The sequence below is a fragment of the Crinia signifera genome, chromosome 2 (genome assembly GCF_055691185.1).
Source record: "Crinia signifera chromosome 2, ASM5569118v1, whole genome shotgun sequence".
NCBI classification, from domain to species: Eukaryota; Metazoa; Chordata; class Amphibia; order Anura; family Myobatrachidae; genus Crinia; species Crinia signifera.
In genome coordinates, this window is record NC_139218.1 from 285,583,069 (window position 1) to 285,597,354 (window position 14,286).

At 42.4% G+C, this 14,286-nt stretch overlaps 1 protein-coding gene across 1 annotated transcript in view; it reads left to right on the forward strand.

Moving 5' to 3' along the window:
• UGGT2 (UDP-glucose glycoprotein glucosyltransferase 2) overlaps positions 1 to 14,286 on the forward strand; it is a 290,033-nt gene that overhangs the window by 193,363 nt on the left and 82,384 nt on the right. The window contains exons 26-29 of the mRNA XM_083168784.1: positions 7,361 to 7,440; positions 9,182 to 9,371; positions 10,818 to 10,976; positions 13,268 to 13,353. Coding sequence (XP_083024910.1) covers positions 7,361 to 7,440; positions 9,182 to 9,371; positions 10,818 to 10,976; positions 13,268 to 13,353 — 515 coding nt within the window. The remainder of the gene's footprint in view (positions 1 to 7,360; positions 7,441 to 9,181; positions 9,372 to 10,817; positions 10,977 to 13,267; positions 13,354 to 14,286) is intronic.

The window sequence follows — 14,286 nt, forward strand, 5'->3', positions numbered from 1 at the left end:
CTGCACCACCCCTGCCCCGTCCACCAAAATGGGGTGTGTGCGTGCTTGAGACACTTATGCGCCCCATTCTCGGCAATGGGACATTTGAGCATGTGAGATGCTCATGTGTCCCCCATCTGCTGGCCATACCCCCAGTCAGCGTCCACCAGTGCTAGGGATATGTCGTGCTGGCAGGCACACTGAGGCTGGCTACATCTGTATCTTGCATTTATGTTATATAAACACAACAAACAGGTGAAATACACACAAACATATTTTATTTGTTCATTAACCCCTTCCCGACATTTGACGTACATTTACGTCATGGTCGGGAAGCACTTCCCGACACATGGCGTAAATGTACGTCATGGATTTAAACTGTCACCGCGTCTATAGACGCGGTGACAGTTTCAACATGTCTGCTGTCCCTGACAGCAGACATGTCCGTGCATGCCCCGGGGGGGCTGCGATGCCGCCCCCCCGTCGGCGATCGCTGTGATTGGCTGTTCAGTGTGAACAGCCATTCACAGCGTTTTCCTGTGTCACCGGCGAATAACGTTCGCCGGTGACACGGGATCAGAGGTGATTGGTGCTGTAAAGTACAGCACCAATCACCGCGGGGTGTAAGGGTGACACTGGTGTCACCCCACCTCACCCCGCCCGCCCCCAAAGGCCGTGATTGGTCCGTCGGTCCGACGGACCAATCACAGCCAAGGAGGGGGATTTAAACTAACGGTGACTGCACTGCAGACGCCATTCCGGTCTGGAAAGCGTGCAGTGCGGTCACCGTACCCCCCTGCCGCCATACTGACCAGAATACTTGCTGCAATACTTACCTGATCGCTGCTGATTGCTTCCTGGATCCTGTTCAATAATTGTGCCTTCCTGTGAAATTGTGCTGCTGCAGTGTACTAGCTAGATAGATAGAGAGATAGAGAGAGATAGAGAGAGAGAGATAGAGAGAGATAGAGAGAGATAGAGAGAGAGATAGTGTCAGAGAGTGCTATATTTTGTGCTGCTGCAGTGTGATATAGTTATAGATAGAGAGAGAGAGAGAGAGAGAGAGAGATAGAGAGAGAGGCCTACTGACAGAGTGCTATATTTTGTGCTGCTGCAGTGTGATAGTTATAGAGAGATAGAGAGAGAGAGAGAGAGAGAGATAGAGAGAGATAGAGAGAGATAGTGACAGATTGTGCTATATATTTTTTATATAACTGACTGCTGCCCCCTCCTTTTGTGCTGATCAGTATAAATTAACTGATCAGCAACTTTTTGGGGGCGCAGGTTTTTTTTAATATATAGATATACCTGTCAGTGCTGCTGCTGCAGTGTCATAGAGTGATAGATAGTGATAGATAGTGAGAGATAGAGAGATAGAGAGAGATAGTGATAGAGAGTGCTAAATTTTGTGTCTGCTGTCCCCGCCTTTTGTGCTGATCACTATATCTGAGGTGATCAGCAACTTTTTTGGGGGTACAGAGGTTTTTTTTTTTTTATATATACCTGTCAGTTGCACCAAAGGTTGTGCACCTGCTGCACCTCACTGGTAATCAGTGTCGCATCACTGATCACCTTTTTTTTTTGTGTGTGTGCTGTGGGGTATTTTTTTAATTTTTTTTTTTACACACACTGTGATTTTGTGGGTGTCCTGTGGCCGCTGTGCGCTGATCAGTGACGTACATCACTGATCATCTTTTTCGGCACAGGGCTGATCTATTTTTTTTTTTTTTTTTGATCAAATTCCTGTTGCCTTTGAGCGCTGTTCAGTGACAGACGTTACTGACCAACATCTGTGCTCAATTTTTGGCGCAGGACCTTTTTTTTTTTAACCCCTTCCTTTTTTTTTTTTTTAACCCCTTCATTTTTTTTTTTTTTTATTGGTATAAAGTATTTTTTTTTTTTTCTGCACTACATACACACTACACACTACATACCCCCCGGATTGAAATAAAGTTTGTGCCCCCCCCTACACTATACACGTGTTGAAACATTTCACTACCGGTAACACAAAAATAAAAATGGCATCCCAAATGTCCTCCCAAATGTCCTCCCAAATGTCCTCCCAATCATCCAGGAGAATGTATTCAGTGGAGGAGGCATATGCCATGCTTGCTTCTGACTCTGACACAGCCAGTGATGCAAGCGGGGAATTTAAAGGATTTGCCTTAAGCTCCTCTTCCTCCTCTGCTGATGAGGGACCCCCTCAAAGACGCCCCCGTAGATCAGCTGAGATTCCCCCCCCAATAATTGATCTAGTATGGACCCCACCACCAGACAATTTTGAGCCCCAGGTTCCTGAGTTTTTGGCCATGCCAGGAATCCAATTTGATTCCACAGGTCTCAGAGAAATTGACTTTTTCAAATTATTTTTCTCTGATGATTTTATAAATTTAATGGTGGACCAAACTAATTTATATGCCCAGCAGTTTATTGCTCAAAACCCCACGTCATCATTTGCTAGGTGGACCCCTGTAGATGCAGTAGAGATGATGACGTTTTGGGGTCTGGTGTTTCATATGGGCATAGTAAAAAAGCCAGAAATTAGGCAATATTGGAGTACAGATGTTCTGTACAGTACTCCATTTTACCGTATGGCCATGCCCCGGACTCGATTTGAGACAATTCTTAAATTCATACATTACACCGATAATGCACAGTGCCCACCCAGAGATGATCCCACCTTTGACCGGCTATTCAAAGTCAGGCCGGTCATTGATCATTTCAGTGCCAAATTTGAAGAGGTGTACATCCCTGAAAAATTTATTTGTATCGACGAGTCCCTTATACATTTTAAAGGAAGGGTTAAATTCCGCCAGTACCTTCCCAGTAAGAGGGCAAGGTATGGCATAAAAATGTATAAACTGTGTGAAAGCACCTCAGGGTACACCCACAGGTTTAGGGTTTATGAAGGGAAGGATTCAAGAATTGAACCGCCAGAATGCCCCCCCTCCCTCGTAGGTGTTAGTGGGAAAATTGTCTGGGATTTAGTGCACCCCTTCCTGGATAAAGGTTATCACCTCTATGTGGATAACTTTTACACTAGCATCCCCCTGTTTAAGGCCCTTGGTTCAAGAGGTACAGCAGCTTGCGGTACTGTGCGCAAGAACCAAAGAGGCCTCCCAAAAACGCACATTGCCCAAGTAATGAGAAGGGGTGAAAGCAGGGGAATATGCAACGAAAATATGTTGTTGGTCAAATATAAGGACAAGAGGGATGTCCTTATACTGACAACAATTCACGGAGACAGTACCACCTCCGTCCCTGTACGAGGTACCAGTACCCACACCTCAAAACCTAATTGTATCCTGGATTACAATAGGTACATGGGCGGAGTGGATCTTTCAGATCAGGTACTGAAGCCGTACAGTGCCCTGCGGAAAACAAAAATCTGGTACAAGAAGGTGGCCGTGTATATCATCCAGATGGCACTGTATAACGCTTACGTGCTATTCCGTTCTACCGGCCAGAGGGGGACATTTATGCACTTTCAAGAGGAAGTCATAAAGGGCCTAATATTTGGGAACCAGCAGGCAGAGGGCCCCAGTACTTCTAGTACTGGCCCCCGTATTGTACCAGGGCAGCATTTTCCTGATGAAATCCCCTCCACTGGAAAAAAGGGCAGGACACAAAAAAGGTGCAAAGTTTGCTATAAAAAGGGAATAAGAAAGCAAACTATTTTCCAGTGTGACACTTGCCCCGACAAACCCGGCCTATGTATAAAGGAGTGTTTTAAATTATACCACACATCTATGGAATATTAGGTTCATAATTTCACCGTGCTTCGGGGGTCTTGCTAATGCCACATAGCACCCACCATTCATTCCACCAGAATCTGAGCCGCAAAATCCAAAAATCACTCCTTCCCTTCTGAGTCCTGCCATGCACCCAACTGGTATTTTTTGGTCACATGTCAGGCATTGCCGTACTCGGGAGAAATTGGGGCACAGATTTTGGGGTGCTTTTTCTCCTTCATACCTTCTGAAAATGAAAAATTTTGAGCCAGAACTGCATTTTTGTGTAAAAAAATGTAATTTTTCATGTTCACTGCCCACTTGTATCAAAATTGGTGAAACCCCTGGGGGTTTGAAATGTACACTCTACCCCTAGATGAATTCCCTGAGGGGTGTAGTTTGCAAAATGGGGTGACTTGTGGGGGGGTTCCACTGTATTGGTGCTTGGGGGGTCTTGCTAATGCCACATAGCACCCACCAAAATTCCACCAGAATCTGAGCTGCAAAATCCAAAAAATCACTCCTTCCCTTCTGAGTCCTGCCATGCACCCAACTGGTATTTTTTGGTCACATGTCAGGCATTGCCGTACTCGGGAGAAATTGGGGCACAGATTTTGGGGTGCTTTTTCTCCTTCATACCTTCTGAAAATGAAAAATTTTGAGCCAGAACTGCATTTTTGTGTAAAAAAATGTAATTTTTCATGTTCACTGCCCACTTGTATCAAAATTGGTGAAACCCCTGGGGGTTTGAAATGTACACTCTACCCCTAGATGAATTCCCTGAGGGGTGTAGTTTGCAAAATGGGGTGACTTGTGGGGGGGTTCCACTGTATTGGTGCTTGGGGGGTCTTGCTAATGCCACATAGCACCCACCAAAATTCCACCAGAATCTGAGCTGCAAAATCCAAAAATCACTCCTTCCCTTCTGAGTCCTGCCATGCACCCAACTGGTATTTTTTGGTCACATGTCAGGCATTGCCGTACTCGGGAGAAATTGGGGCACAGATTTTGGGGTGCTTTTTCTCCTTCATACCTTCTGAAAATGAAAAATTTTGAGCCAGAACTGCATTTTTGTGTAAAAAAATGTAATTTTTCATGTTCACTGCCCACTTGTATCAAAATTGGTGAAACCCCTGGGGGTTTGAAATGTACACTCTACCCCTAGATGAATTCCCTGAGGGGTGTAGTTTGCAAAATGGGGTGACTTGTGGGGGGGTTCCACTGTATTGGTGCTTGGGGGGTCTTGCTAATGCCACATAGCACCCACCAAAATTCCACCAGAATCTGAGCTGCAAAATCCAAAAATCACTCCTTCCCTTCTGAGTCCTGCCATGCACCCAACTGGTATTTTTTGGTCACATGTCAGGCATTGCCGTACTCGGGAGAAATTGGGGCACAGATTTTGGGGTGCTTTTTCTCCTTCATACCTTCTGAAAATGAAAAATTTTGAGCCAGAACTGCATTTTTGTGTAAAAAAATGTAATTTTTCATGTTCACTGCCCACTTGTATCAAAATTGGTGAAACCCCTGGGGGTTTGAAATGTACACTATACCCCTAGATGAATTCCCTGAGGGGTGTACTTTGCAAAATGGGGTGACTTGTGGGGGGGTTCCACTGTATTGGTGCAACATAGCACCCACCATTCATTCCACCAAAATCTGTGCTGCAAAATCCAAAAATCACTCCTTCCCTTCTGAGTCCTGCCATGCACCCAACTGGTATTTTTTGGTCACATGTGAGGCATTGCCGTACTCAGGAGAAATTGGGGCACAGATTTTGGGGTGCTTTTTCTCCTTCATACCTTCTGAAAATTAAAAATTTTGAGCCAGAACTGCATTTTTGTGTAAAAAAATTTAATTTTTCATTTTCAATGCCCACTTGTATCAAAATTGGTGAAACCCCTGGGGGTTTGAAATGTACACTATACCCCTAGATGAATTCCCTGAGGGGTGTAGTTTGCAAAATGGGGTGACTTGTGGGGGGGTTCCACTGTATTGGTGCTTGGGGGGTCTTGCTAATGCGACATAGCACCCACCAAAATTCCACCAGAATCTGAGCTGCAAAATCCAAAAATCACTCCTTCCCTTCGGAGTCCTGCCATGCACCCAACTGGTATTTTTTGGTCACATGTGAGGCATTGCCGTACTCGGGAGAAATTGGGGCACAGATTTTGGGGTGCTTTTTCTCCTTCATTCCTTGTGAAAATTAAAAATTTTGAGCCAGAACTGCATTTTTGTGTAAAAAATTTAATTTTTCATTTTCAATGCCCAGTTGTACCACAATTGGTGAAACCCCTGGGGGTTTGAAATGTACACTATACCCCTAGATGAATTCCCTGAGGGGTGTAGTTTGCAAAATGGGGTCACTTGTGGGGGGGTTCCTAAATTTTAGCATCTTATGGTGCCTAGAAACCTACATGGTGCCTAAAAAATAATCTCAGAAAAAGGAGTCTCCAAAATCAAGTAGGTGCTCCTTCTATTATGAAGCCTGTGGTTTGGTCAACGTGCACACTAGGGCCACATATAGGATATTTATGAAAACAAAAGAATTGGGGGAATCAATTTTTAGTCACATTTCTCTAGTAAAATGTACTGTGTTCCTTAGAAAAATGTATTAAAATTGCAAATCTGCAAAAAAAAAGAAATTTTGAAATTTCACCTACACTTTGTTTTAATTCCTGTGAAACACCTAAAGGGTTAACAAACTTCCAAAATGCTGTTTTGAATACTGTGAGGGGTGCAGTTTTTGAAATGGCATCATTTATGGGGGTGTCTCACATACAAGTCCCTCAAAGTCACATCAGAACTGAACTGGTCCCTAAAAAAATCAGTGTTTGAAATTTTCTTGAAAATTTGAGAATTTGCTATTCATATTGTAAGCCTCCTAGTGTCCAAAAAAATTAAAAGGAAGTTGAAATAATGATGGAAATATAAAGTAGACATATGGTCTATGTTAGTTATTAACTATTTTGAGTGGTATGATTATTTGTCTCACAAGCAGAAAATTTAACATTTTGCAAATCGCTAAATTTTCCATTTTTTCACGACATTTTGGTATTTTTCACAAAAAAACACAGACTGTATCGACCCAAATTTACCACTAATTTGAAGTACAATGTGTCACGAAAAAACAATCTCAAAATCACTGGGATAAGTAAAAGCAAAAAAAAGTTATCCCCACTTAAGTGAGACATGTCAGATTTGAAAAAAATGGCTCTGTCAGGAACGCAAAAACTAGCTCTGTCAGGAAGGGGTTAAACAAGGTTTCAAAACCTGAAACAAAGTTTGTGTACTATCTGAATAAGAGATACTCAACCTGTATACCATTTTAGGTTTCTATTCCATTAGGTACACTGTACTGTAGTTCTTAAAGTGCCAAATATGGAAATTAAGTTGGTGGCTGCAAGATTCCAGTTCAAGGTTTAATGCAGAATTCCAATAGAACACACATAATCATTCCTTTGCTGCCTTGTCATCTCCCATCAAATACAGTAGCTTAGCAGTTCCTGTTCCAACCAACTTTATACTGCTGATTATGATTTGTCACCCCATTTGTCTGCCCTTTCCATGTGCCTTAATGTATATAGGATGTTTGGGCCTGTTTTAATAAGAAATCTGAAAGTCGTAAAGTGCTTATTTTTGTTGTTTAGGTGCTTGGTAACCTAATAAATATGAAGCTGACCATGTTCATGAACTGTAAAGCAAAGTTATCAGAAATGCCCTTGAAAAGGTAAGTTGTATAATCATAAACTACTATTCGTTGTTACTATAGCACAAAATTAGTTTTATCCATTTGTGAATATCCCTATCATAATCGGTATATGATGGACTATAAAGAGGTGAATCTAGGCCTCAAGCAATATAAAAGACGTATGCAAACATTTTGAGCATTTACTGCTTTACTCATCAGTGATTTGATTAAACTATTTTACTCTGGCTTATTGCACAGTAATAGACCTTCTAGCACAGTGGTCAGGGAACTCGGTCCTCATTACCCCACACAGTGCATGTTTTGCTGGTCTCCTCACAGAATCACAAGTGAAATAATTAACTCCACCTGCGGACCTTATAAAATTTGTCTGTGAGTAATTAGTACACCTGTGCACCTGCTGGGTTACCAGCAAAACATGCACTGTGTGTGTGTAATGAAGACCGAGTTCCCTGACCACTGTTATAGAGTATATAAATGCTCTTAATTAATGAACAATTCAATCGGTAAAGGCTTATCTGAGCACTCCTGTGGTAATTTTCTATTATGTTTTGGGAAAAATGGAAAATCAGCCTGTTCCCCCATAAAAGTGCATACAAAAATGCAGTCCAATCATTACAACACTCCCATACACCTGAATAACAAATAAAATCACCCTCTAGCACAGCTGCTTAAACTTTCTCGACCGCTGGTAGAGGGTCACCACCCTCTGACTACTTGCAATGGAAAAGAAGGGTTACAGGTGAAAACAGTGACAAGTGCTATGTAACAATGTACAAAAAATAGCTTGCCTTCTTTAGGTCTGTGAGGTTTCTTGGAAATTTGAATCTTACCACAAATAAGAAAATACCAAAGAAAACACATATTGTAGTAAGTCTAACTTTGGCACTCTTTCGATAGATATGATCACTGAGGCAGTTCAAAATACCATCCAAAGGTACACTTCCACCCGTCAAGAAAACATAGCTTGTATCATACATAAGTGAGAAATGTAAATTCCTTATAAAGGTATCTTTTAAGGGATCATACCCCAACTCACAATGTACTACGGATGATCTTTCACATAAAGGTATCTTTTAAAAGCTGACTTTAGAAACCCAGAAAAAGACGAGGAGTGTATCCCAACTCACTGTTGGATGGAATGTTTGAGTTGCATCAAGGTATTTTTCACAGGAATTTTCATAAAAAGTTGTTTATTGGAAAAGACGCCAATGGACATAGATGGGGAACAGATAAAAAGATACAGATAAAAAAGAGGGGACTATTTCACAACTATACCAGAAATTGAATTGGTAAATATGAAAAAGGGACTACAACCTGTGCAACCTGAGGATCAAAACACGTTGGGGAGCAGAGAGGGATCTCCCTTCATACCACCATTGAACTTTGCACATTGGACTCTAAACCTGCATGAGAGTATGCTTAATTCATCATTAATCATTAGGAGCGGGAAAGGGGGGTGGGCTGAACCAAGACCATACATTTTTACCTTAAATAGGGATTTTCACACACTTTTCACACCCTGCAAAACAAAAATCCACATTTAAATGCTATGGAGCAGTAACACAACTTAATTGAAAAACAAATAATTTGCTCCCTGACACATACTGTAAAGCCTTTTTAACACCTGTAAACCAGCAATTGTATTTCTAGGGACATATGAATGTTTTGTAGATTCTCCCTATAAGCCTTTCTGCAAATGACAGATCAACACAGATACTTTTTCTTTTTATCAAAAATGACTGCATTTTCTCTGTTCCAGTTTCTATCGACTTGTACTTGAGTCAGAAGTTTCATTTTTAAGTAACAACAGCCTCTCGCTGGGTCCTTCGGCTAAGTTTCTGGATATGCCCGAATCACCTCTGCTAACACTGAACATGATCACCCCAGAGAGCTGGCTGATAGAAGTGATGCATAGCTCATGTGATCTCGATAACATTCATCTTCAAGACGTGAGTCCCTGAAATTTATCAGACTGTCTTTCATAAATAATGTTTTTGAGAATGCTGTTTTAGCTGTTTTTTGTAATCATATTTTTTGCTAGATCTTCAAAGTATTGCCATTCTAAAAGGCAACAGAAATGGATGTTTGGTTATTTTTTTATGTATAAAAAAAGTAAATTTACCCCAACAAGTCTTTCTGAAAGTATAATGGTCTAAGATGGGAGTTATACTGAAGATTGACTTTTTTGCCCATAGCAACCAGTCAGATTCTACTTCTTATTTATTAAGCACCCTCTAAAGCACGGGTGTCAAATACAAGGCCCGCGGGCAAAATCGGGCCCGACAGACCTCGTCATGTGACCCGCGCAGCCGCCGCCGCCGCCAGCCTTCACCTTTTATTCTCTTTTTTTAGATCTTTTTTGAGAGGTTTTTTTTGCACTGCCGGCGGCCATGTTCCTGTGGTCTTTTAAGATGTCTGCGGCCACAGGAACATGGCCGCCGGCCTCTACGGCTACGTGGAGGAGGGCCCGGCAGCCTGTTCCCTCTTATCGAGGCAGTGGCAGACGCTGGGTGGGGTCGTCATGACGATGACGCCTCCCACCCACGCTTCTGCAGAGAGGAAGGAAGGCAGGCCGAGTCGGGGGGCCGCAGCAGGACAGACCGCGGCGCAGAGAGTGGAATTGAAATTACTGGAGCCGCAGCAGCAGTAAAGGAGCCTGAGGGATAAAATACAGTAAGTTACATAAAAAAACAATATATCTGGTGGTGGTGTCATGGCATTACTTTTATATTATACAGGGGGAGCAGCCTGTGGTGTCATGGCATTATGCCATGACACCACAGGCTGCTCCCCCTGTATAATAATAATGCCATGACACCACAGGCTGCTCCCTCTGTATAATAATAATAATGCAATGACACCACAGGCTGCTCCCCCTGTATAATAATTTGTGTCATGGCATTACTATTGTTATATTATACAGCGGGAGCAGCCTGTGCTGTCATTGCATTATTATTATACAGCGGGAGCAGCCTGTGCTGTCATTGCATTATTATTATACAGCGGGAGCAGCCTGTGCTGTCATTGCATTATTATTATACAGCGGGAGCAGCCTGTGGTGTCATTGCATTATTATTATACAGCGGGAGCAGCCTGTGCTGTCATTGCATTATTATTATACAGCGGGAGCAGCCTGTGGTGTCATTGCATTATTATTATACAGCTGCTCTTTGAGGGTGACCAAACTGCTGATGCGGCCCCCGATGAATTTGAGTTTGACACCCCTGCTCTAAAGGATAATATATATAATCTGATTGGTTTCTATGAGTAACATCCCATCTTTAATAGAACTCTCATCTTAGTAAATTTACATTGCTGTGTTTAATGTTTGCGCATCAGTAATGCTTTTATATAAATAGCTCGTTGGTCACATGGCAGAGTTCTTGTATTTCCAGATAGAAGGAATTGTTACCGCAAACTACGAACTTGAATACATGTTATTAGAAGGGCACTGCTTTGATGTGACCACTGGTCAGCCACCTAGAGGTCTCCAGTTCACCCTGGGCATGAAGAATGATCCGGTTATGGTAGACACTATAGTGATGGCCAATCTTGTAAGTTGTTTTACGATTTTTTTATTTTGTACAGTCTTATTCAGTTACTTTGTCTTTAGAATTGATAAATGAGGTTCCAGCTTTACTCTAGACTTAATGTAGTTTGTACACAGGGCCGGTGCTAGGGTGTTTGGTGCCCTCCTGCAAAATTATATATTTGCGCCCTCATACCTTTAAGCGTGCACAGCAAAAAAAGAGCTTGATCTCACAAGAAACATGGCCACACTAGTACCCATGTTTAATATTACACCATACAGTAGCACAATCTTATTCACAATACGCCACATAGTAGTCTACATTATTCACATTACCACCATCCATTTTTAATATTAATCTACACAATAATACCCCTTATACATAATGCCCACAGTAGTAGTGACACTTACTATAAGTTGTGTGGGCCCCCCTGGAGGGGGTGGGGGTGGAGAGAGAGATGAGGTGGGGGGTCTGGGCACACAGGAGCATGCCATATTCCCCCCCCCACTGAAGCTCACCTGCATTTAGCGTCTCCAAGTATGGACTGAACAGTATGCATTGACTGGGAGCTGACGGTCAGCAAATACATGCAGGCAGGAGCAGGGAAGTGGACAGTTGGTTAGACAGCCAGCATGTAGGGGAAGAAAGTCAGATGTGGCATGAGGAGGAATGGGTCAGGGCAGTTTAGACCAAGTGTGGCATGGATGGGATTGGAGCAGATGTAGACACAGCTATCCATCCTAGGAGTGGCTACTAAAAATGGGGCATGACCTTAAGATGATAGTGGTGGTAAGGCAGACTGTAGAAGTCATGTTGACACACATGCATACATACTGACACACTGATGGTTGCTAACACGCAGATGCACATATAGACTAACACACTGACAGACAGATGCTGTGAGACTGACACACAGATACACAAATGCTGACACAGACAGATGCTGACACATTTAGAGAAGCTGACACACTGGCAGATGCTGACACACAGAGGCTGACATATGTACAGACTGACTTATGGACACGCTGACAGATGCTGAGACAGCCACAGGCACATTAACCCCTTCACTGGCAATCCCAAGAATTTTCTGGGCTATGCCTTAATGCCCATTAGCACCGGCTCCCTCCCCTCCACCGCTCCCCCGGCTCATCCCCCCCCCCCCCCCCCGGCTGTAACATTGCAGCCTGCGGCGCCGGCTTATGACCAGCCGGGTCACAGCATGTAGGGACAGGGAGCCGGGGCGCAGGTCCGGGCAGCGGCTGATTGACGGTTCAGCGTTGCTGCCCGGAACCAGGGGAGACAGTGGTGGGTTTTTTAGGGAGCACTCCCCATAAAAAACTCGCCCACTGGGGAGGGCTCCCTAAAAGAAAACCCACCACTGAAGGGGTTAATACACTGACTTACAGATGCTGACACATACAGTACTGAAACATAGGATTAAGCAGAGCCTAGCTTGATTTCTTTGCGAGTGCCACCATCCACAAAAGTATGTATGTATGTATGTATACATTAAAAAGTAAAAAGGGTGCCTACATGTGTGCACCTAGGCCAGGCTGAGGGCAAGTAGCAACAGGATGTGGCTGGGAAATGGTAGATGTTGACAGACTGGATGTGTGGGTATTTTAGGAAGTAGAATGTGGCAGACTGGCGATGTAAGGGGGCTTATTTTTGGAAATGTTTCCAGAGCCACTTTAAATTCTCGATCCGTTCCTTACACCAGGGAAGTGTACACTGCAGGAAAAGACACAAGAACGGCTGCAATTGTGTCCAACTCAGAATCGGGCCCTATGAGGAGGGAGTCTACCCTCTCAATAGACCCGCCTCAATGAGACTGGCTTCCAGAAATTGCCTGTGCTTGTTTACTATCCCAATCCAGCCCTAGACTTGTGTATAATCCATAGGGGCAGGGTGTCTTTCATGCCACTATATTGCAGCAAGGAGCATCATAGCCAGCTGAGAGCCTTATGGTAGCGGTCACTAATCTCCAAACTGTGTGTAATTGGATGCAGTGAGGGAATTGGTACTAGTTGTTCAGAGATAAAGCTTGGAGCTAGATAAAGTAGAGAGAAATACTACCAACCAATGAACTCCTGTCATTTTTCAAAAATCTCCACTTTCTCTCTCCACATGTTGATAAAACTCCCCTTTTTTCAGACTACATTTAACAGAGGAGTAATGTTATGTGATATCACAATGTACTGTCCACATGAGTAAAAACAAGAAAAAAAAAGATTTTTATAAAAACAAGAAATGTAAAGGATAAAGGTGTGGTGCTGTATAATTATAGATCTGAATGCTAATGTTTATTCCTATAGGGGTATTTCCAGTTGAAGGCTAATCCAGGATCATGGATGTTGCAGCTTCGTAAAGGAAGATCAGAGGACATTTATCATATAGTCTCGTAAGTGCAAAATTGCTGGAACATTTTTGAATGGTTTAGCCAGGACTAGATAAATATTGTTCAGGACTAGATACATCGTGCTCTACTCATCATTTACAGTAAAATAAAATAAGCAACTACTGTACAGTGTAGAAAAAAGTCTAATTATTTCGACTTAATGATTTAGGCCAAACAATAACAATGTTCTAACTGGCAATTTAGACTTTGGGGTGTATCCTATTAGCCCAAATGTTTTTTGCCTGGAAAAATGGGCCAATAGTGTTACATATGCCCGATGGTCATTATTAGGCTATCCTAGAGGTTCCCAAACCTTTTTGAATTACAGCACCCCTGAGTATCAAGAATTTTTCTACAGCACCCCTAGGGCAAAACTTTCTTATTGCTAAAATAAGAAAAAATGTTGTAATGGACAGGATTCATTTATGCTTGTCCATATTTGCCTATAACATTGGTCATAAATAATTTTTCATGGACATGGACCACCAATCCAGGTGCTAGTTCCCTAGGGCACCCAGTTTGGGAACCACTGGGCTATTCAATAACTGCCCGTTTTTTTTTTTCTGGTGAATAGGATGTGCTGTTGTTTTTCACAGATAATGCTGATAACTGCCAGCATTTGGGCTAATATGATGGATTAACACTACTGATAGGATATACTCTTATGTTTGTCAGAAATATTGTGTTTTGTATTTCTTGTTGCTGACCTTTTAAATCTTTCTATATGAGAAGGCTTCCTTATTTCATGTTTACACCTTAATAATTTCATTAAAATATAAATGGAAATATTCTATCTTATAAACTTTATTAGTCTGTTGCATAGAAACATAGGCAATGAAAAATTACATAAGAATAGAATATTTCCATTCATATTTTAATGAAATCGTCTACCTTTTTGCCTTAATACTATTTAAACAATGCCAAAATATTATTTGG